This window comes from Anas acuta, chromosome 6 (assembly GCF_963932015.1).
Source record: "Anas acuta chromosome 6, bAnaAcu1.1, whole genome shotgun sequence".
Classification (NCBI taxonomy): Eukaryota; Metazoa; Chordata; class Aves; order Anseriformes; family Anatidae; genus Anas; species Anas acuta.
The window spans coordinates 4,635,206-4,659,119 of record NC_088984.1 but is presented as its reverse complement, the minus strand read 5'-3'; the positions used below and the strand labels follow the sequence as shown (position 1 = coordinate 4,659,119).

Here is a 23,914-nt window from a genome sequence, read left to right as displayed (position 1 = left end):
AAATATTTACCTATACATACTTTTTTGTATACATATTTTCTATTACATACATATACATATTTTTTCTAAATAGTAAATTATATATATATTCCATTTCCTTATTTTTATTCTAATCCTTTCAGGGCAGGGCGTTTGGGGTCATTTTCTTAACCTTCCATATGTAGATAAGGTGCAGGAGGGGCAACAGCTTAACAACAAATGATGATATTTATTGATACAGAAACAACGAAGAATATCATTAAGATATATTTGGTATTCTTTTTAATCTAATATCATCCCTGTGCAGAAGGATTGAAAGTAGATCCTCAGCTGTCTTGGAAGTATTTCCTAGAAAATCTGTACTACAGAAAAAGGGCTATTAACAGATGTTGAACAAGGAAAATATAGCTTCCCAAACAGAGTTTATATAAATATTGGGGCCATCCTTGAAATCTTTTTATTTGTCTTAGTGATAAAGTTGTTTTATAATTCCATATATTCCATATATATAATTCCACTGTATGCTAATTACAGAGAACTCTGCGTACATTATCGAAAAAATTAAGACCCTTATTTTCTTAGAGACAGCACCTATGCTAGTTCAATAAAACCAATATATGTAAAGTTACTTTGTTTAACCTGAGAGGTCTCATGAATATCTTGTATTTCTAACTCCTCAGTTTTGAGCTGTTTAATTTAGAACAAAGGATGGATCTGAGGTACAAAATTTAAAGCAGGATATTTTATATGCCCAACATTTGTTACTGGATTTGATATTCTTGAGGAAAATATGACTAAACAGCAACATTTTCATCTGGAAACATATCCAATTTTTAACTTTCCAAAATGTGAGAATAGAGGTAATTCAAATCCAATGTTGAAAATCACATTTGCCTTTAGTTTTGGATTGGTTAAAATAACAGTCTGGGAAGGGTGTTGGTAAACTTTGAAAGGATGAGATTTTTGGGTCTGATTCAGAGAAGCAATCAACAGCTTGAATGGTTAGCCAATGCTCCTCCCAATTTCTGTTTCCAGATGGATAGAAATATTAAAAGAATAACCTTTCTCATATGTTATTTGGCATCCCTGGCCCTGGCCAAACACCAGTTTTATGCTATGAAAATGAAGGGTTAGAAACGAAAGAAAAATTTCCAAAGATGTAAAGTAAGTTTGATTTAAAATAATAAAAAAAAAAATAATAAAAACGTAGGTGGAGTTGGGGATTAAGTCTTATTTTAGCTCTAATAATTCACCCATCCATCACTAGATAAATAGTGCCATGACTCTGCACAATAATCCTTATATAGTTCCTGGGTTTTCTATGGCAATGATATGCATGACAGGAATTTGCATGAGATAAGTACAAATTATAGAAAATGCACACACTAATCCCTGTGCGCACATCTGAGAATGTCACCTAAATCATAGTCCACAGACCTCCTCAAAGGTACAAACAGATAAGTACACAGTATATATTTCATTATATTTTACATAGAAGTAACAGACAAAATCTATGGAAATAGTTAAACATATGACACTTGTTATTTCATATAACTAAAATAACAGGTATGTTTGATTTAAGAATCCTTATGTTGCATGTCAAAATGTTTTATTGCCATTTAATAGCTTTGCAAGTGGCAACAAGTCTATTGAAATTGTTGCGAAATCATATTGTGACAAAATTGATGTGGAGTTGCTAATGTCCCAGTGAGGTACTGACTCAGCAGTGTTTCAGGGAAAACATGCCCACCCTGAATCATGATCGTGCTTTTTGAAACACTGAGGTGTTTCAAAACATGAGTTCTCTTTTTCCTTTACTGACACAACTGGGACTTCCGTAGGTACTGAGACATGATGATCTAATGCCTGGTCAGTGGGGCTAGTTGAAGACCCCCCTTTTTTCTTTCTTGATACAAATTTATATAGTATCCTCCCAAATCCTATATCACAGCTTCATAAGGAATGTTTTGACAGATCACACAGAACCATGAGTCTGATCCAGCGTCCCTTATTCCTGCCGGCCTAAGAAAAGTCTGTGCAGAACTTCAGAGGGCCATAAATTGAAAAGGAGAAACAAAAACAAAGAGCAAGCCTAGGATTCACTTCTAGTATTCCAAAACTCAAATGTAACATTGATACCATACAATCTGGTGTTGCAGCCTCATGTATATCAGCAGAGTCTGTATCCTGTTTTGACACCACAGCAAAGGGGGCAGGTTTCAGAAACAGCAGCAGCAGAGTAGGGGATCTACAAAGGTGATATCAGATTGCCAATATTACATACTGCTTTGTGTAGGTAATAGCTATGGGCTTTGCCTTTCTGGATGTATTTTGGAAAACGTACGTCACAGCTGTGCTTTCCTTTGTTTATAATTCCAGTTTTAGATTGTATGCCGAGAATTGACAAACCACTCAATTTGGTTTTCTGCATTATAGCATGAGATCATTTAGTTCAGCTGGAAACTTGAAGATAAGTTTTCCCTGCACACGGATGCACACACTCCAGTGAAGTGTGACCTTTTAAGGGCTGTGAGGGGTGAGAGCCTCAATACCATAGCTCATCTGAAAGACAGCACCACTTAAAAGCACGATGCCTTCTAGCATCTTGCATGAGCCTTGATTTAGTATTGACTCAAAGCAAAATGTGGCACCTACGAAGGCAATGTGACTTTTCCTGTTATACACAGATTTGGTGTTGCTCTAACATTGGTTACCCCTAACCAGGATTCTCTTTAAGGATCAAGAAGTTTTTACAAAAATGCAGTGTGCCCTTCATAGCTATTAAGGAAACATGAACTCCTGCAACTCAATATATGAAATGACATAATTTACTTAAAATACATTTTAAATTAATTTATTTTTTACTTATAGCTAGAAACTTTACTTGCATTAATATAAGTTTCTGCTAACTCAACAAATAGAGTATTATTATGGGCTTTTTTCCAGGTTAATTATGCATACTAATTGACTTTAAATGTTGTTTGCATATTTTCAAAAGAACTGACTGCTACAGAAAAAATAGGTGACTAAACTAAGAATTCATGATAAAATGTCCCCATACTAGATTAGCCAGGTGCAGACTCTTACGTATGTACTGACTAAATGTATACATTCGCCTGAATAAATGATATGTTGGTTTCTTTTCTTGCAGGTAGTGGAGAAAGAAGGATATCTTCTAAAAGCTAAAATAGCAGATGGTGGCAAGAAATTAAGGTACTATATGTGAATGTTACAGAACTTATCCATTGTAAACACTAAGCATGTATAGATATGATAGCATCTTATAGCTTAAATGACACTGTTTCAGTATTAATCCAAGGTATGATTAATACTGAAACAAGCTTTTGGAGTTTACAGTCCCAGAAAGCAAGCAACAGCAGCTAACAGGCTGATTGCAGGCAATGAGCATGTGTTAATGTTAGCCTCTATATTATATGTTATATGCACATTAGGGACAGCCACAGGGCACCACAAAAACTAATATATTTTCCAGTGGGAAAATTTTAGGTCCTGAGTGTGTGCTTGAGGGGTCAAGGATAGGAACCTGCCTTGTGGTGATGCTACAGGGATGCGTAAGCAAGATTATCAAAAGCAGTCAGCATTTACTCACTTTTAACACTATTTCTGCTGAAAGCAATGTGAATATTAACTATTTATGGAAGGATTTGCTATCATTTTCTGAGTCTAGGTACCTGTAAAGTGGAAGCAATGATGTGGTGGGTACTGTTCATTACCAATGGGAGTGAGAGAATAATGTGAAACATTAAGTGTTCTGCTTGGAGAAATAAGTTTTTATACCTATATAGCACTAAACAGTATGGAACCTAGGAAAAATAAGTAAACTGAAAAAATAGTCTGTAACCTAGACCAGCATTTCACTTGAAACTAGAACATTGTCCACACTTGGCTGAATCTTCTATAGCTGGGTACCCTGCAGCTGGCAGTGCATCAGAGACTGGTGTCACTTGGATGTTTGGAAAAGGCATTGAAGCCAGTATTACTCTGTTCCCCTCTTGGAGCAATGGGCAAAGCTTCAGCAGGGTCCGCATAGGCTGGGCATGATCTGTGAATGTGCCCAGACTGGGAAGGGGTTTCATCTTCCTGGCAAGAGCCAGTGCATATGGGGAACTTGAGTGCAAAGCATCCCCTATGGCTTTCCCTTGAACACTGTGGGCACAGGGAAGAGGCAGCCTAGCTTGGCTACTTGCGCTTTTAAATAGTACTGAACTGTCTTATATTTTTGAATAGCCTGAGAAAATTGTGAGCACCAGTGAAGCTATAATGTGCTGCCATCAGGTGTTCGTTTGACAGAATGCAAATGTACCAGCAGCTCTCGTGTTGGATGCGTTTCAGTATCTGCATGGTCGGATTTCATATTTCAGGAGCTGTCTGACTCTGTTTCAACAATAATTTTAATGTCACAGTAATAGATGGATTCATGCAATGTGCTTGTTGATTCCAGCTGAGTCTTCTCTGAATACTAGTATTTATACAGACCACGCATGGATAGCAGTGCCTTATCTACTTCATGCACGTTTTATCTGGCTCCTTTTTTCACTTACCTAAACTTGCTGTTCATTGACTGGAAGTGACTTCTTGAACAATCTTGCTGCCACATGGCAAAAACTAAAATGTTGTGAATGGACTTTTCTACAGAACTTAACTTTAGGTCACTGCATGTATCCCATGAAATACGGTGTTCCCAACTGTACAGAAACCAATACACTATGGCATGTTTGTTTGTTTGTTTCTTTTAGATCTAATTAATAACTGTATGGACAATCTTATACAATCTGATTTGATTTCAAAATGTCATTTTTAAAATGTAACAACTGTAGTTTAAAAGGACCAGAGAACATGAGCTTAGAGAAAAAAAATCTTCTTACAGATACTGTGGTGAATTCAGATGCATTTTCTTAGTATTCTCTTAATTTCCTTAACCCTGATGGAATTAAAGTATTCATCCCTTAAGATTCAGAATGAAGCTTAGATAAAAAATCTTACCTAGCAATTTTAAAAAAAAATAATAATAATAAAATAAAATACTTTGTAAGATTATGTAGAAGGAGTGTTTGCTCCTGTAAGATCAAGGTCAAGGACCTTTTCCAATGCAGCTGGGGGTAATAAGAAAGGGAGGTGCTGATGGGAACTGAGTCTGATGAGGACATATTTATTCCAACAACGTTATCTGGTTGAGTACTTTTAACTTAAAAGACAATGATGGGGGGGAAGGAGGGAAGAAAATAAAAAGGTCATTTATTCATTTATAATAATTGATCAGGGAAGAAATTGCATCTTGGAATGTTGATTCAAGCAGGTTTCCCAAGTGAGGATCTTGGGATTATTATGATAAAAGAAAGAAGAACAATAAACAAAATGCTGGAACAAGAAAGTCACGCTGATTGAGGGGTCATCAAACTACAGGTGGTGCCACTTGCAGCAAGATCTAGGTGGAGCCCATAGCCAACAAGATGTGAACCAAGAGGCCCCAGCCTGGGAGGGTACAAGAAAATGCAGAGCTCTGTAAACCCACGGGAGTGTATAGGAAAAGGGAGAACAGAAGGAAAAAAAAAAAAAAAGGGTGGGGATAGGTAGATGCAGTGATCCTTGTGGTTCCGTTCCAACTTGAGATGTTCTGTGATGCTACATACAATTCTAGGGAAGGAAAATAAAATAAAATAAAAGGGCTGGTTGCATGTCAAACATGTCCAGCCAGTATGCTTCTTTGGCCAAGCTCTGTGGCTGATCATCACTGTCTGTCTGACCTTCTTATATTTTCTCATTAAATGTTTTCTCAACTCACTCTTCCATGTGTATGCGTGCAGAAGGACTATGTGCCAGCTCCTGGCATGACCCGTGTGTGTGTGAGAGAGTGAAATGGGTGCCAGCTGCTGGAGCCAGTGGGGTCCCAATGTCAGTAGCTGGAGGGGCAGTAGCTATTTGGATCTGAAGGGGTCCTACAGACTTTGAGCCCGGGGCACCAGCTGCTGGTGGGGACTGGTGTGAATGAAGTAGATGCCAGATACTGGTGCCAGGCCAGGGTGTGGATTTCTGAGGGGCGTGTGCCAGACACTGGAGCCAGTGGGGTCCTAAGAACTGCCTGCGCTGGGGCATGAGGAGGACGGGGGGGTCCATGTTAGGGGCGCAGGGGGACTTGTGAATGCAGTGTGCATAAGGGAAGACAAGCCTGTGATCGCTGCGTCTGCAGCAAACTTCAGGCTGGGCCAGCATGCAAGTGGGAGGCCTGTGAGGTGGGTACAGAGCCCTTGGCTGTGCCATCGTGTGTGGCTGCATGTCAGTGTCCTGGCTCTATCTGTGCGTCTCAGAGATAAATACATGCTCAGCCCCAATACTTGTGCCTGCAAAGGGGAAAGCAGCAGCCACATCCCCCTACCCAGGAGGTAGAAGCCCCGGGTCCCAGCCACATGGCTGGGGCATAGCGGGAGCAGGGCTGGGTCAGAGCAGCTGTAGGCAGGGGCTGCGCTCTGCTCCTCACTTAGCATGCCTACCACTGACTTTTTAGTTCTTTATTGTTAACTCCTTATTTCAAAACCATACACAGAGCTGTGTTGTTCTTGAATGGGATCTAGGTTGTCGTGAAATCTTTTAATGTTTTGGCAAACTTCCCAGCTTGATCAGAAGATCTTTTAAGAAGTTTGCATGCAAGTCTGGGGCCTCAAAACAGTTGTTGGTTTTTATTTCGCAACCAGAAAAACCTGCCCCACAAATAGCTGGAGCAAGCAGTGTTCTGTCTAGTAGAAGGAGTGGTGGCCTTGAGACCTTCCTCTCCATAGCCTAAGTTAAGCATTTGGTGTAAGTTGGGTACTGAATCTAAGCTCTGTACTAAGGATTTTAAATCCTTTAGTAATCCATATTTATCCAGGATATCCAACTCATATGAAAATCTGTATAAAGCTGCACATGGCATGCTTGGCCACTTAGGCCTCTGTCAGTGAAGAGACCTTGGGGTGGGGATTAAAGAACCGAGGCTGTGCTTACCAATAGGCAGCTGGTACTCCCCAACTTGATGGTGATCATTAGCTACAGCACTCATTTCACAAGGATACTGTGAAAACCAATTAGCTGAAGTTGAATTGTTCTCAGTGCCAACATGCACAATCCTTAGATGCAAACATAGTTCACCTTAGCTAAGGATACAGCTTTATAGTTACAGTAAATTTAGCTGAAAATTTCAGTGACTGAAAAACAGTGGGGGAGTTTTCCCAGTTCTGGTCAAACACTTTTCTAAAATTATACTCTTTGCCTCTTTCGCTCTGTCTCTTTATTTTTGTCTCCATTAACATAGCATTAAAACTGCTATCCTATTTTCTTCAAACTCATTTATTTCTTTCACTGAGGTGTTTTTTGTTTTTGTTTTTCCCTACTGTTGCCACTTGTTGGCTGTATTTTATGGGATGATTTTAGTGTGCTCACGCTGAGGTGAGCACAAGTTCTTCTGCTAATGTCAGTGTTATCAGGACTTCATCTGTAGCATTGGTTATGCTTCTTCATGTTAAATAGGAAGGTCATTAAAAGACAAGCAGCCTAATATTATGACTGATGTGTGGTTTGATGGGATATTGAGTTCAGTGGAGCTTTGAGGTGGATCTGGAAGTGAGCATCCCAAATAAGACTGGCAGGCTTTAAACTTAACAAAGCCAGGTTTTGCTAGAATTAAAAATGTGCTTGAGTTGCTTAGGGATAGTTATATAGTGAAAGCTCGAAGAGTTAGGAAAGAGAGAAGAATGAGGAAAAGGGTTTCTAACAGCTCCGTGCGCCCACGGTGTCCTTATAGGCAGCTCCCTCCTTTTAAGGAACCACAACTTATGTGTGAAGCAGCCTGTTTGTTACACACATGCTCAGGTCTGTTCCAAAATGTTCAGATTTGTGATTTGCATTTACATAAAGAAATTAAACTGGGGTTATGAATATTTTTGTAACTATCAAATGCTACGATCCCAAAATCAGTCAAATATTTTTAGATGAAAGTATCAATTTTTTTCTTTTCTGTTAGGCCAGATCCATTTGTTTATGTGGTGATTCGAAACACCACGTTATGTGTAATATCTATAATATCATTTCCTTCTGATTGTTGATTGTTATGTTCTTCTGTGCAGGAGCACACTGTTTCACATATCTGTGTGTATTTTGGTTTCTTCTCCCTGGCCCCTGCAGTTTGCCAGTGCTTTAAGGTTATACTGTGAACTTCTGATGTTTTATGAAAACTTAACCCTCTCTGAAATTTTATTCTTCTCTTTTTCTCTCCTGTATTTTTGTTGTTGTTGCTCTGAGAAAGGAGAAGCTATTTGGGAACTTCCAGAATAGACCCTTTTTTGAGCTCTCTGTAGTCAGATTGAAATTATATTATCTTTAGTTTTTCCTTCTTGGTTCCATTTTAAATACTAGTTACCAGAAGGGTAGTAGCTATTGGAGTACTCTAAGCATATGTGAACATTAAGCATGTGTGAATAATCCCACTGTTTTGCTGTAGTTAAGGCATCTTGGTGGAAAAGGAGAACAGAGAGGCTTTAAAATAGGAATGAGGGGAAAGAAGGCCTTCAAGCTTTGTTCTTAGGTCACATTCACACCGTAATTAGGACAGTGTAACTCCATCAATATTGGTGGAAAATTGTTGCCAATATTGAGTTTAGATCACTTTTGTTTCTGACGTGAAATAGTTAAAAACTAGTCTACACATGGAGTATCTTCTATCTTGCTAATGTATATATTTTTTTATTTTTTTTTAAAGGAAAAACTGGTCCACGTCCTGGATTGTCCTTACTGCTCGGAAAATGGAATTCTACAAAGAATCCAAACAGCCGGCACTGGCCAACCTGGTAGGCAATCAACCATCCAATACAGTTAGCTTCCTTGCAACTTTTACTTCAGTATAAAAACTTTGCTGTTAAAATAAGGCAAGTTCCAGCTGAGCTGGCAACCTTCAAAGACTGGAAAGCAGCTAAAGGAAAATGCCTTGATAAACTTTTAATCAGATGTAGGGTATGAGAAGAAATAGGACTTAGAATGTCCTTTATTAAGAGGTGCATTTTGAGAATAATTGCAAAGTGAGACAAATGGTGAGTGACTATCCAGTAATGTGAAGGTAACACTTTAAATTAAGGTGCCATTTATAAATGCTTTATTCTTATTTATGAAAATGATCACTAAATGCAGCTACTTCCTCAAATAATGTATTATAAAGTATGTTATAAAATGCATTAGTAATAAATGCTTAACAGATGATGCGATGAGAATCTGTTGCAAAGGATATTGTGAGATGTAAATTGTATTAAACCATGTATGTGCATCTTTAATACATGAATTTAAGTTGTTATCTACCATCCTATAAAGTGGCTTATACATTAATAAATAATAATAAATTATTTATAAATGGCACCTTAATATAGGGTGTTACCAAAGCAGAAAACACTGTAAGTTAGCAAAGTGATTTTTTATCGTAGTATAAATGTGACATCTACCATACCCCGCTAACCTTCCTGAATATTTCTATGACTCCATCTAATGCAGCTAATGCAATTTCTGTAGCCCGTAGTTACTACAAAGTGAAATTTGCAGTACCTCTTTATTGTGCCCCAAGGAAACACCACTGATCTTAGTCTTCGGAGATGTGACAGCTACATTGCGCAAGCAATAATGGCATGTATCCCTTCAGTGCTAGTTACTGCAGAGTTTGAGCCTATGAACCTGAATGTGGGCAACAAAAGGGGATTTTGGTAAATGTATGACACTGTGGGCAGCAAAGGGACAGGTTTGACAAAGCCCTATTGTGAAAGGCTCTCAAGGCCTGATCAAACCTGCCATATCTCATTGGAGTGATGGGTGGCCACAAAGGTGCTCTCTTTGGCAGAAGTCACAAACAATAAGCTATTTTTTCCATGGCAGGTGATACCCCCCCCCCCCCCATTTTTTTTCTATATGTTCTTGATAAACCAATATTGCTTGCTATAAAATCAGCTTTAAAGAGCACCTTTTCATGCCTTACGTTTTTTGGAAAGGTGAGGGTTGTAGCAAAGATGAAGGATGAAACAATAAAAATAAGTAAAAGATGAAATCTGACACTTTCTGCTTGTGTTGTTGCCGGTAGAGCTGGAAAATATTATTTTTCTGAAGCCATTAAAACAGTATAACATGAATTAATATTTTTTTTCAAAATCTGGTAGCTGTCTTGTGCTTCTGTCTGCTGGATGGGTGTTGCTGTCATTGAACCAATGTATTTCGGAAATTAATTCGTTGTATGCTCAAGTTGCATTCAAGTAACAAACTCCAGAATATGTTCCTCCTCTGGGCAATGCAAGTTGGAAGCTGCCAAAGGGGCAATTTTGAGGAAATGTTCTTGTCTTTTCAGAAGGCATATAAAAGCAAAGAGCCTAATATAATGACAGAGGAGAAATCATTACGGTCAAGTTAGACGGAGGAGGAGGAGAGCTCTTGTAAAATGTCTTTGATACTCATCTGAAGGATATGATGCAATGCAGTTGTGAGCCACTTGGCTCTAATTCATCCAGTGTGGACACGGGATGCTTAGCCCAGCTCTAGAAGCGCCTTGCATATTCAGGTTTTCAACACCAGTAAAAATGTACACTGCTTTAACTGGGACAATAAACCTTAGCTAATTGAGGAGGACTGCCTGATTGCACAGTTTCCTCTGGTTGCTACTACCTTTTAATCTCTCTCTCTCTCTGCGAGCCCTCACCTACATTCTAGCAGATAAATGTACTGGTGGAAATTCAACACACAGGAGGCTTGATTCTGTTCTGGGACTCCTCCACATGTGTAAAATTCTCAGTAGCTGTTTAAGGATTTAGATACTGAAGTAGACCTGCCTGAACTATTCCAATTCTAAAGATCTCAATTGTTTAACTCAAAAAATTAAGATGTGTTGCAAGAAAGGATATTCTGGTAAGTTAGTCCCTTTGCCTGAAGTCTCACTTCATCACTCTATCACCTGTGCCCATAATTGGTGAGATCACTGCCTCTTAGTCCTACTTTTCTATATTTTTATTTATTTATAATTTTTCTTAGAAAAGACTAATTCATATAAATGATAAACAAACCCGTTAGTATAGAGGCAATGCATCCTGTAGCCTTTCTGGCTTGACCCATGTCTCTTTCTGCCACTCTCGCTATCCCAGTTCTAACACCTACACATTTTAGTGTGAGTTTCTTCTGATCAGACGAGACACCAAACTCCAAACCTCTCCTATGGGTACAGTTTAGTGTTAGGAAGAACACAGACATATATTAATCCTATTTTTTGTTCATTGTTCAAAGCTTTTATTTCTAATTCCATGCTAGATCTGAGCACTGGGGATGTGAACTCATTGTTCACTAGGTGAGTCAAATTAAATTTTCTGTCTATTGCATATAACTTATATGCAATGGTAAATAAAATATGAAAAACTTGAAGAAAAAACAGTAGCTAACTATTCGAAATCTCAGAACCCTATTTCCTAAACTGAATTTTCACACAGTTATGTAAAAATATATATAAATATAAAAGCTAAACTGGCATGTTGATCTCATCTGATAAAGCAAATGCAATGTTTATTTCCTTTGTAAACCATTTAACCAGATATAATGTTGATAGTGGAAGGGAAATAATACAAAAAGGCTTCATTAGAAATCATTTATTTACTGATTTTTCTTTTAGTTTGTTTTGGAAGAAGGGGAACTCAACCATTAATTAATGTAATAGAGGCAATGTTCACTCACTATAGTATGAATTATAACAAAGCATTTTTATTGTTAGCAGGAAAATGATGTGACTTAACAAAAAGATTAATGATCCTTTGTATTATAAAGATATTAATTCATTAATAATTAATTATTAAATGCTGTACATGAAGTGAAAATTTTAAAAAAGACAGAATCATTATAAGAGGAAAGATATCTCACAATAAAGGCAATGAGAGGAAAATGAAAGCACATTCTAATTATACCTCTTCTGATGACAGGATAACATTTAGAGGTGACTTAAAATTATATTTACCCAAATCCTTCATAATATTTATACTCAAAGAACTAGTCTATCTGAAAACAGTTTTTGCTGTTCCTTTGTAGAACTGTAGATACCAGACTTTCTCTAACAACAACTTCCCTATTGAATTGCTCAGAAAAGACTGGGATCCGTAGCTTTCTTGTGAAGGTAGTGCTAATATCTGGTTTCATTATGAGTAATAGAGATAATGATCATTAACGCATGTAGAGGAAAGTCTCAGAATATGTGCTTGTTTACAAATATTGCTGAAAATCAAGTTTGGATCCCACATAGCTAAATTAGTATCTTTTTGCTCCTGCCTTGATCATTCCTGGTCATGCTTTTGATGCATTTTTAGTGCTCGTAAGAATATAACTTGTCTTTTATTTTAAATTAGGGACATTGTGATCTAAACAGATCACAGCCCCACTCTTTCTTACCAGCATTAAATTCTATTACCAGTTGGCCTTTCTGACCAAGAAAAACTAGTCTGTTTATTCCCTGAGATAGTTTATTCAACAGAGGTTATTTTAACCTCAGGTTATTAGCCCATCTGCAAAGTAATTTAGTGAGTGAAAATGCTGCTGAAATCCATATTCATGTTGTGGAAGATTTCATTGCAGCAGACACTTGTATCAATTTACAGCATAACCCCCTCCAACAACACTGATATAACATAATTGCTCTGACTGCAAAACACAAAGCAAGGACGCAGAGTGCTCAGGCTTTCATGCTAACCTTAGCTTCCTCTCCTGCAGTATCTCTGGGTAAAGTAAACAATAAATAGCAGGACTGTGTTGAAGCCAGAATGAATTTCTAGGTGTTTTTCCTCGGTTCCCTATGGATTTAAGCAGGGGTCATTAGTCCCCATTGCACAGAGCTCCCTGAGTGCTGGGGAAGGGTACCATACTCAACCAGCGCTGAAGGATCTGGATGGTTTTGTATGCAGTTTTCATCAGAGGCTTTATATACTACATCATACCCCTGAGCCTCATGAGGTGTTCACAGACACCTCCCATCTTATTCTGGGCAGAATTGCTGATTTCACCAAAAGAGAAGTTTTTGAGTTGTTTGCACGTAGCAGAGGTGGGTTTATCTTTCCAAGACCTTGAGGTTGCATCCCATCCTTTCTGGAAAGGGAGGTGCACATCCTTACCCTTTTCTTCTGCTTATTGCAGAATCTGAGCAGCAAACCAGCTCCAGATTACAACAGGAAATCAAACTGTGTGTGCACCTGAGTGCACAGACTCCAACTTCTACAGCTACCTGCAGTTTTATACAATCATGCAAATTAAAGATGTTAAAGTCCTCTACAATTTACCATTCCACCTTCTGCAAAACTTTCAATGGTGGATGTGCTTTCCATGGCTTTTCTCATGTCAGTGTGAAATGCCTTAGCAGTTTTCCAGAAGAAGACACTCCGTACCCAGTATGCTTCCCTATCAAGAAACTATTTCCAGGTTCTTTGTCTATGTTTTTTCATCCTCTTTTCATCTCATTATGTGTTTCCAAAATGCCTCCACTTTTTCTGTTGATTGAGTAAAGCTGCCTTCTTTATGTTCAAGTATCTGCAGACTCAACCTTACCATCCTTTTATCATCCTTTTTTTTTTAAAAAAAAAAAACAAAAAACAAAAAAAAAACAACTTGTCCACTTTTGCCTTCCAAATAGTAACTCGTTAAATTTCTTAACACCTTTGTAAAATCAAGTATCAATACTGCAGCTTTGATCTGTTGTTAGAATTCAGAAAGATTAAGCTCTTGTCAGAGACCAGACAGGAAGTCTAAGGCAGAGCTGCGGAAAAAAAAATCCAAACCCTTCTCTTCCAGTGGTTTAGCCACAAGAGCATCTTTCTGCTTTGAATAACATTTTTGTATTAAAAAAAAATAATGAAAAGGAACAGAAACACGCTGGACTTTCAGTTTGAGAAGAACTGAACCATGGTAGTTTTTATGGTTTGGCAAATGGAGGCCATAATTACAACTCCAGTACTGAAAGATGCCAGAAACTATGGCTGCAAATTACTTGACCAGGATTTCTTACTCTGCTTCTTTTATCCTAAATAGATCCTTTTCTATCCAAAAGCACCCTGGAGAGCACACACTTTTTTTGTCCTTTAATAACAACATCAGAGAAATTCAGTGAGCAATCTTTGGAAAGCTGATTATTTGCTTAATGATGCACTGGCCACTGTCATTTCTATTAAGTCACCAATATATATATATATATATATATATATTTCTCCATTGTTCTTAAGACATTTTACCTTAAAAAAAAAAAAAAAGATGCATCAAGCTGATTAATTACCTTGTGTTGATATTACTCCAAATTTTACTAAAAGGGACTTCTTAGTGCTTTACACTGTTAATGGAAGTATTTTTATTATTCTTTGGGATGTGCAGCAACCTAGTCTATGAAGGCTACTTCAGACTACAAGGGCTTTGCCAAAACTGCTGCACAGGCAAAGTCCCTGGAGAAGGAGCTTAGATGGCAATTGAAGATTATTGTGCTTTACACCACCTCCCAGGAACGTAAATGGTACAGGCAAAAAAATCTGCTCTTTGAATTGTTTGCATCCATACGGAGGATCTGGGGAGACAGAGCAATGTCATTCAGGGATGCGTGGACTGACATCGCGAAGTAGCAAACTATGTGGAGCTAGCCTTAAGTGTTGAGCGCTTTCTGGGTGTCACACATGCCCTCAAAGCTTTCTATTTTTTGAGTTTTTTTTAGAGCTGGAAATGATGATACGTGTGGAGAAAAGAGATAGCTTGGCTTACAGATACGATGATGTAGATTCTCGTCTAGTTTCTGTCATTTCCAGCTGCATCAATTTCAATTTGCAGTTGGAAAACCCACAAAACATTATCTTGAAACACAGTGGCTTTTCACGAGGTTTTGCAAAGCAAGCAATTAAAAAATTCTGGTCAACGTGTATGCATTTGTGTTTTGATCTACTGTGTATTAGACATTTGTTTTTTTTTAAGCAAAACATCTAACTATATTTAAAATTATGTATTTAGTGTAAGAACTTTATTTCTGAGGTAACACACCTGGGAAGTGGTTATCTAAGAGAGTAATGAACTCTTTGGTAATACCAGCAGCTGCACTACAATAATCTTTCACTTGAACTTGACCTATTCTTATTTTATGTGATCTTGTCCACTTGTGGAAAATCAGGTCATATTCATGGTTAATTTTTTCTTTGCAGAAACCAGGATATAAACCTGAGTGTGTGGATTTGTGTGGTGCTCAGATTGAGTGGACCCCAGAGAAATCCAGCAGAAAGAACGTCTTTCAGGTAAGAGGCAACGCATGCATTTCATTGCTCGTTTGAGTGTAGAATCTGTTAAGCTAAGAGGTAGGTTTTATTTCCTTCATTTTAATAACTAGAGACTGATATAATACAGCATTTTTCCTACTAATAGAGGAGTGTAGCATTTTATCAAGCGTCGGTTTACTATTTTTTCAAGGGAAGGATTTCTGATGACTGAGTCTCCCAAACACTTGAGAACCTGTTGATTTATTGATTAATGCTCTGTATTCAATTTGTTTTTAAAACTTAGTAGGTAATTGCTTTGGGTTCAGGCCTAGAATCTTGACCTAAAGGACTTCCATAAACACAACTTCTTCAAACTGCTTACACAAGCATTGCTCCAACGCAGTGCGGTTACTCTGTTTATTTTTATTGCTGTTCAGGGTGCTCAGACGGTGATGACCCAGGTTCATTTCGGGGAGGGGAGGGGAAGATGGTAAAAGCTTGCCTCTGTCAGGGCCAGCACAGAAAGATGTATGTTTCTCACAGGTCTATTCATTCATGGAAAATAATATTATTTAATTACTACATCTAAGTCCCATTGAATTGAAAGGGAGGATCAAGGCCTTAGATGATGAAAGGATGAGAAGAGTGTTATTGTAAGGTTAACATTCCAGGATCTGGAGGCTGAAAGAGTTTAATGCAACATTTTCAATTTTTGGACATAATCCAGCTCCCATGAATATCAGTAGAAAGAGGGTTTTTTTGTTTCACTAAAAGTTGCATCAAGCCACATCAACATATTATTCTTTATGAATTGAGTTGTTTCCCAGAATTCTAACGCTAAGATTTTTTTAATAATGTAAACTATGAAGGGAAGAGAGACACAGAAGCAAACATGCCAGGGTCAAGATATTGTTAGTTATCAGATAGTCCTTCTGCATCACCACCAACTGAAATGTGCTGGAGGAACCAACTGTGCCTGGGTCTGGGGTTTAGCCATCACATACAAAACCCCCGAAGGGACTGTACTCAGCTTATCGAGGAGAAACCTATTCAGGTCAACTGGGTGTTACAGAGATTTTTTCAAGGTTTATTTTTCTAGACATCTTTCCAAAGCACATGCAATATTTAGAAATATTCTTCATCTTCAAGATAGACTTACCCCCCACATCCTTCAGGTTGTCTTGAAAGAACACTTGGAGCTTTGTCATTTCCTAGGTATTTTTAAAATAAATATTTTGGTTTTTCTGTCAATCTTCAGCTTTTTTGCTTGCAAAGTGATTAAGTATAACCTTAGCCTTCAATCCCACAACCCCCTGAGCACACTGACGAGCCTTCTGAGCTTGTAGGGTTATTTCTCATTTCACAGTAAGCAAAATTTCTGTTTGGAAATGTGTATCAGAGAGGTGATTCACTGAAGCTAATACATTTCCAATGCAAAGACAAATGAAGCTTTGTTATAGATTTATCAAAACTAGTTGTATGAAGACTTGCAATGTATTTTCTTCTCACTTCTCTTAGTGTGAGGTGGAACTCCACTGAATCAGAATAATGTGAGAAAGGAAACTCATGCACTACTGTTTGAACCCATTAAAACGTGTCTTCATCAAGCCAATAAGTGAGTGGGAGAGACATTAAGAAGTAAAAGCATGGGAGGAAGGACATATGCTAAGACACATTTTGAAAAGGGATGGAGCATTGTTTAGACAGAGAGCTACAAGAAGATTATGCCAGATGGTAAGAGTGAAAGAGGAGAAGGCTTTGGCATCAGTAGTGGTGACATTTTGGGAAAGGAAAGGACTGAAGGAGAGTGGTGCTACACGAGCAGATAGAGTGGGAAGGGGACTAGAGAGTGAGTGAAGATTTATGACATAGTCTGGAGGAAATCCAAGGCGAGTTCGAAAGCAGAGAGGTCAGTTTGTACCTGGGTACTGAATATTGCAGGAAGCACTTCTGATGCTCTGCTTATTCAAAATGGATGGGAATAAGATTGATAATATATGTCAACTTAATCATAGATTTGTTCAGATGAATAGAACGTGGGAGCTGGAATTTTTTTGATGTTCTTGTTTTTTGTGTGTGCGTGACCTAAATATAGATGCATTGCATTGCGATCTGATTAAATACATTAGCTGACTAACTCTGGAATGATCAGAAATAAGTATGATCATATCTTCAAAGGATGGCAACAAAGCATGGTTGGTGGGTTTTTGTTTCATTACTTTCTGACCAATAAAACATTATTTTCTGATCCAAACAGAGCAATGGTTGCTTTCTGCTAATGTATTGTACTAGGCGTAGATGCAGAATTTTGAGTTTGATTTAGCCTGGGTGCTCAATTTGAGTTCATGAATTATAGATTAGAAATAGAAAATGGCTATTGAGATTTTGGTTTGAAGAAAAAGAAGGAAATCTGGAATTTAAAATCTAAGCATATGACAGTTAATGGATGGTAACAAGAAGATGGAGTACAGGAGTATCATAAAGAAAATTAATTGGAAACATGATCGATGCGGGGGGGAAGAAGAAACTGCAAGTAAATGATATTCAGGCAGGAAGATTTGGGTTTCTGGTCTTGATCATGAGGTTTTCAGCAGTGTTAACTCCATTCATTTTAATTGAGCTACTCCCTGTTTAACAGGATAAGTCTGATCTGCCTTTCACACTATCCAATTTGTGCATGCAGTAATTTCTGTTCTTGATGAACATATTAGCTTTTTTTTCTTCAAGTTTTCCTTAATAGTAACCGAAAATATGCATGTCATGAAATATAACCTTCTCGTTTTCCTTCATTTATTTTATTGATGATATAGCTAGCACCAAGGAAGAGAACTGGTTTGAAACAGCTTTGCAGGATGTGGGGAAACATAGCAGTTTGCTGTGAGATACCGTGCTGTTTGCTCTCACTGACTGAATGACGTGATACACTAGGTCTTCATCAGAGGAGTGGTGAATAAAAGAAGATTTATGTTCAAATCACATGCTTTAAATATTTCTGCTAAGTGCTAGTTTGCTCTTTGGTGTTTAGCCTGAAATTTAAAGCACTGAGGATTAAAAGGATTACAACATAATCTTAAATAATCCTAAGTGTCATTTACAGAGAGATGGTTGTAATAACTAAATAAAACCATGTTAAGGGATGGCAGTGTTGTCAGTCAGCAACTGGAACAGAAACTGCCTATGTCACTCTGGTATTCTCCTCTTTCCTTTCTTTGGTTTCATTTTATATTGGATAGGTAGATTTTGATATGAGTTACCAAAGAAGAAAATAACACAATGGGCTACTTTGCAGTCAGCACTAGTGTGGTTACTGAGACATCAAAAACTAGATAAGTTTACAGAATTTCTCAATATTCATTGTTCTCTGCTTCTAGTAAACTTTTCCACTGGAGTTTATTTCTTCCCTTGCTTTACTCATCCTTACGTCTAAATCAAGCAGCTCTTTTAATTTAAAATTCAGCCCAGACATTGTAGAAGATGTGCTCTTGACCTCTGGCTTTGCAATCCTGGAGCTTCATTAGCACAAAGTCTTGTGGCTGTAGACTATTTTCTTGAAGAGGTTTGGGAAGATTTCTTTTGGGTAATTCAAAAAAGAAAAGGAAAAATTGGAGAGAGGTAAAGAGTGCAATAAAAGGTCATGAGCAGCATACTTGTGAATTCGCGAAGCAGCTTTGTTCTCTTAATAGCCCTATTCATTTAACTAACAGACATATTTTAGTTTCTTTAGTGATATTTTTTTCCTGTTTACCAAGTTCATGTTTTAGGAATGTTTCATACACAAAGTTTCTGGAGTTTGATGCCCTGGCACTTCCCAGAGGTCTGGTGTGATGTTGGTTATTTCTATAACCTTCAGCCATAAGGGGCTACTCATTCATGTGCAACTAAGTATTAAAAATGTATTTTACAAGTAGAGAAATCTGTGTTTACAGTATACATACAGTATTTCAACAGTGAGACAGCTGAAAGTGCAACTGTACCTGTGTATAATATGAAAGAATTTATCTTGCAGCTGTTTCCTATATAACAACATTTATGGCACTGATCTAGGGTAACTCCCTTGTCCTTGAAGCTACTCCAGCTTTGTCCATGAGCATAATCTGAATTATAAACTATTTTGTTCTACATACCGTGGTATTAGTATAGAATCTGGATGCCTCCCAGAGATGTTTTAAGTCTCCACTTTTTGCCATGGGAGGGATCATTTTCTTTTCCATGATCTCTCAAGAGGAAGCACTGAGAATGTAGGAAGGGCTTTGACTGGTATTGGTATTTGGATTTCTTTTGATGGTTTTAAATGCAAATGCTGCATAGAGGAGGCCAACCTAAGGAAGGCACCTTGCACTTGGATGGATGTGCAGCTTCTGGTGGTCCTCATCAGCAGCTGGAGCCTGTTCCCTAGCCCAAACTTTCCCTAGAGTTCTGCCTCCAGAACCTCAGAGTGCTCGTCTGCAGCTCCTACAAGAACACACAGTAACCTTTGCTGGCTTTAAATTTAATATGCATTAAACTGATGTTTAGGACTTGCTGCTGTTTTACAAAAAGAAAAGTCTGTATAGCATTTTGTCTGCTTCTGGAGGTTACTGCTATGACTGCGTTTAATTTCTGTCAGAGGGACCTGAATATATCATTGCCTAGTTAAAAAACTTAGCTGCATCACACAGTTATTAGCTGGTATCAGTGAGAGGTTCTTTAAATAGCAAATGTAATCAATTTATAAGTAGTTTTAAAAAATCAAAAAACAGCCAAAAAATGGTCTTAACCATCATCTTAAATCATCAAGTGTTTATTTTTATGTAAGAAGTGCAGTATTTTTACTGGGATAACTGGGAGATATGAATGCAGCAAAGTGAAGTGGCCTCTGCGTTGTGTTTCTAATTCCCTCTTCCTGCTGTCTTGACACTGACTTACCTTACTGACCTGCCAAATGCTCGCTAAAATCTAATGGATGGATACAGACAATCTTCTGACCTTTCATATATCAATTATTTTATGTTATAACCTAAATACAAGAACCATGAATGCATTCTTTTCTTTATTCTTAATGTTTTTCATGAAGAAAGCCACATAATACTTCCTCTGTTTTGGCATAGATGCATCCAAAGCACAGAATCAGAGCTGTGGATAGTGGATACTTTAAACATAAACATTTTTACTGATTTCAGGATTCTGGGACCTGATTCTTACTCTACTTTCACAATAGTGTAGCTCTGACATTTCTGGAATTAATTCTGATTTACATCTGTTGAAAAAGAGTCTCTTTATTAATACCTACTAATTGCCACATTACCCTTTCATTTATTTTAAGCCAGAAGTTGCAAATGAAACCATGCTTTCTGTAGCTCGTTGCCTCGCTTCCTTAAGGCCCCAAATGTTGTGTATCAAGCAGTTCAGATCACAATCTTTTTTTTTGGAATCCACTGATATGGCATGAAAACTCCTCAGGATCTTATGCAACTAATCACTAGATTAGTTAGATTAGAATAACACTAGAGCTGTTTTTTCATTGCATTCCCATATCCTTAGTTTTATTGTTAATTAAGAAAAAAAAGTAAGAGAGAACATAACAGCAGAAGAAAAGTAGCAGTGATCATGGGGAAAGTTTTGGAGACAGTATAAAATTGCTTATTATATGCGTTGTAAACATTACAGATCTGCCTCATGAAGATTTTAGCATGACATTTCATTTTAAGGTGATAAAGAGGAGAGGCATTTAGAGATACTTGGGAAAGTTTTTTTTGTTTTGTTTTCTTTCTCCTAAGAAAAGGGCAGATTTAATGGCAATCAGTTTACCTGACAGTAGCTGTTCCTAAGGAGTTACCCTTGGTTATTAAAAAACATGGAAATTAGAAGCTCTAGCTGAGAGAGAAAAAGATCCTCATCTAGTCCAGGATAAGAAATGGGTTTGAAACTGGGGCACGCACAGAAGTTACGTGATACCTAGTTTCATCCTTGTTTCAGGAGTGCTATGTGAGCAATGATCAGGCTTAAACCGTCCTAGGGGAATGAGCGTGCTTGCCTTCTCTCACTAATGCTTCAGTCATTTCATTTCAAGTTCATTTAAAATCTTTTTTTTAAATGAAGGGGGACGTACTTCAGCAGCCCTTTGGTACAAGCAGTGACAACAAAGCTTTTTACCTAATGATGGGAACAGGTAAACTGAAACACCTTGGATTTAATACATATGAAAACAGTAGAAAGAAACTGAAACAAGAGTTTCAGAGAAACATAGGAAACATGAAAACTTATTGTTTTACAATATGGCCCCAAATGTTTCTGCTTTATATTTCAAAAAGGAAAATAGGCAATATTTTCTCAGGGCATGAAGTAGGAAGACTCTGGACTTTGACAACTCCGTGCCTTTAAAGGGTTTGGGAAACGAAGTCTTCAATCTCTACAAAGCAACAGTATGAATGAAAAGCCAAGTAGTGCAGCTGTGTACATAAAACTGGCATGTTGAGCAGATAAAATAAAGCGGCTACAAAACTGTAGCTAACATTTTTTTTTCAATTTTGTGCTTCCTGTCTCTACTTTTGGGTAAGACAAAACTTTCTCTGGTGTCAGCAAAGGCCTCATCTATTTTATAAATATAATATAATTATTATACTATTTTATAAATATATTTATATATATAACTTATATATATATAAATAGATAAATTATATATAATCTATATAATTATAATAATGATAATCCTATTCAACAAGTTACTAATAATGTGAAAAAGTTAGTTATTCCTATAACAAAATAGTGAAGGCACTTCTGATATGCCACCCCCCCTTTTTTTTTTTTTTTTTTGCATAACTGGCTACTTTCAAAAAGATTCAAAATTCTCAATAGAACTTTAGTTGATTAGCAATTTCATATCATTTTAGCTAGATTCTTTTTTTTTTTCCTGATAATTGTGTCATGTAAAATATGGAAAAAAATCACTTGAGAAGTGTAACTTGCACAACTCATGGGAGTCTTGAGAAGGCAATAGAAAATTTGGATCAAGAGAGATTTGTTATCGGTCTGGTGCCTCCCTGCAGTGCTGCAGATCGCCTCTGCCGTGCCACTCACTGAAGGCTGTGAAAAATCCGGGGCGAGCAGCTCCTGCGGCACGGCAGAGCTCGGGTCTCACTCAGACCTGCAGAGCTCCAGAATCAAAGTGGAAAGCAAGCCTGTGTTCTGTGAAGATCAGGCTGATTAAAGAAAAAAAAAAGGGGGGGGGGGAGAAAAACACATTCTCCAAATCTGACATTATGTGTACATAGCCATGTCTGCCAAAAATGATTATAATAATAGCTCGCTGCACTTTTTTAAGAGGCCGTCTTTTGACGGATGTAAGTGCTGATACGCGAGTGACTGTGAGAGGTACGAGTGTCTGTGTATGCTCATACACATGTGCTTCTTAAGAAATTATGTGAATCACTTAGCTCTTGACAGCTACGCTGCAGCTTTCAGAAGTGCAGATGTTATTTGTCCATCAGAAAAGAAAATATTTATTTCAAGCCACAGGCATTTTCCGCGTTGCAAAAATAAAACGTAACAGCAGTTAATGCTTAATGTGCATGTGCAATAATTTTGTCAGGGCCAGAAGCACTGCTGAGCAGAAGGGCCTGGACAGACAGGCAAGTGCACAAGAAGCACTTTGTGCGCTGGATAACGCCGAACCTTAGGAAAAAAAAAAAAAAAAGCAATGTGCCCAGCTCACCCGCAACCAAAGCGCGGCTGTGGAGTGGCTTATTTTTCTCCCATCCTTCAGCTGATTTTTTTTTTTTTTTAATTTTTTTCCCCCTCAGCTGAAGAAACACAGTGCGTTTTGTGGCTCACATGCGAGATGGCAGTGGGCTGCAGCCTCTTGCTGCATTATTCATAAACATATTGCTGCCATCTCGTGGGCAGCGCACGAGGCGGCCCGGTGGGCTGTGCGGCCTGGCCTGGCATCGCATGGCGGGCGGCCTGGAGGGCCGTGCCGTGGGCCAAGGGTGGCCGTGTGGTGGCTGCCCACCGGTTCCTAGGCACCTTTCTGAGGGGGGAATTGGTTAGGCTTTTAAGGCTGGGTTTAGCCGGTTGCTACATGAGGTAACGTCTGGTGGAGGAAGGAGGAGCGCTGCCGTAAACCTGCGATCTCTAAATTATGCATGCGGTGGTGGTTTTATGTTTTGAAGTGGGGATTGGGTTCTGGTAGGGAAATGGTGAGCGGCTTCGTGCGGGTTTGTTCGAGGTAAAGCACGTAAGGAGAATTAGTGCTGCAGGTATCCTGTTTGGGGACATTGATAAAGCCCTGACGTGGGGCACCTGGTACCTAACAAAGTGGGGCCAATGCTATTTTCATGCACCTGACAATCAGCAGCGAAGAAGGAGTGCAGAAAGGTGTAAAGGAGCCTGGATTTCCTGCTTCTTTAATTCTTCAGGTTTGCTCGATTCTCCTGAGTGAAAATAAATAAACAATTTAAAAAGCATTATGATTTTTGCAGCCTCCTTAATGTAAGTTAAATATTAAAAAAAAAAAAAAAAGTCTTGATATGTGCCCAAACATTGCACACGTTCCCTTAATTTATCAAACTCTCGAAAAACAAAGAGAAAAATGAATCCTAAATGAACTCACTCAGAGATAATCAAATCTGACTTGTTTACATGTTTGGTGCTGGTATTTCTGTATTCAGCCACTACATTTTTTAAAATCTTGGCTAAGT

General features: G+C 38.0%; 1 protein-coding gene across 4 annotated transcripts in view; it reads left to right on the top strand.

Annotated features, from left to right (window-relative positions):
• Positions 1 to 23,914, top strand: part of ARHGAP15 (Rho GTPase activating protein 15) — a 332,079-nt gene that overhangs the window by 49,024 nt on the left and 259,141 nt on the right. For all 4 annotated transcript variants that reach the window (XM_068687083.1, XM_068687081.1, XM_068687084.1 and 1 more), the window contains 3 exons: positions 3,131 to 3,192; positions 8,729 to 8,816; positions 15,189 to 15,278. In XM_068687083.1, the coding sequence (XP_068543184.1) occupies positions 3,131 to 3,192; positions 8,729 to 8,816; positions 15,189 to 15,278 (240 nt within the window). The remainder of the gene's footprint in view (positions 1 to 3,130; positions 3,193 to 8,728; positions 8,817 to 15,188; positions 15,279 to 23,914) is intronic.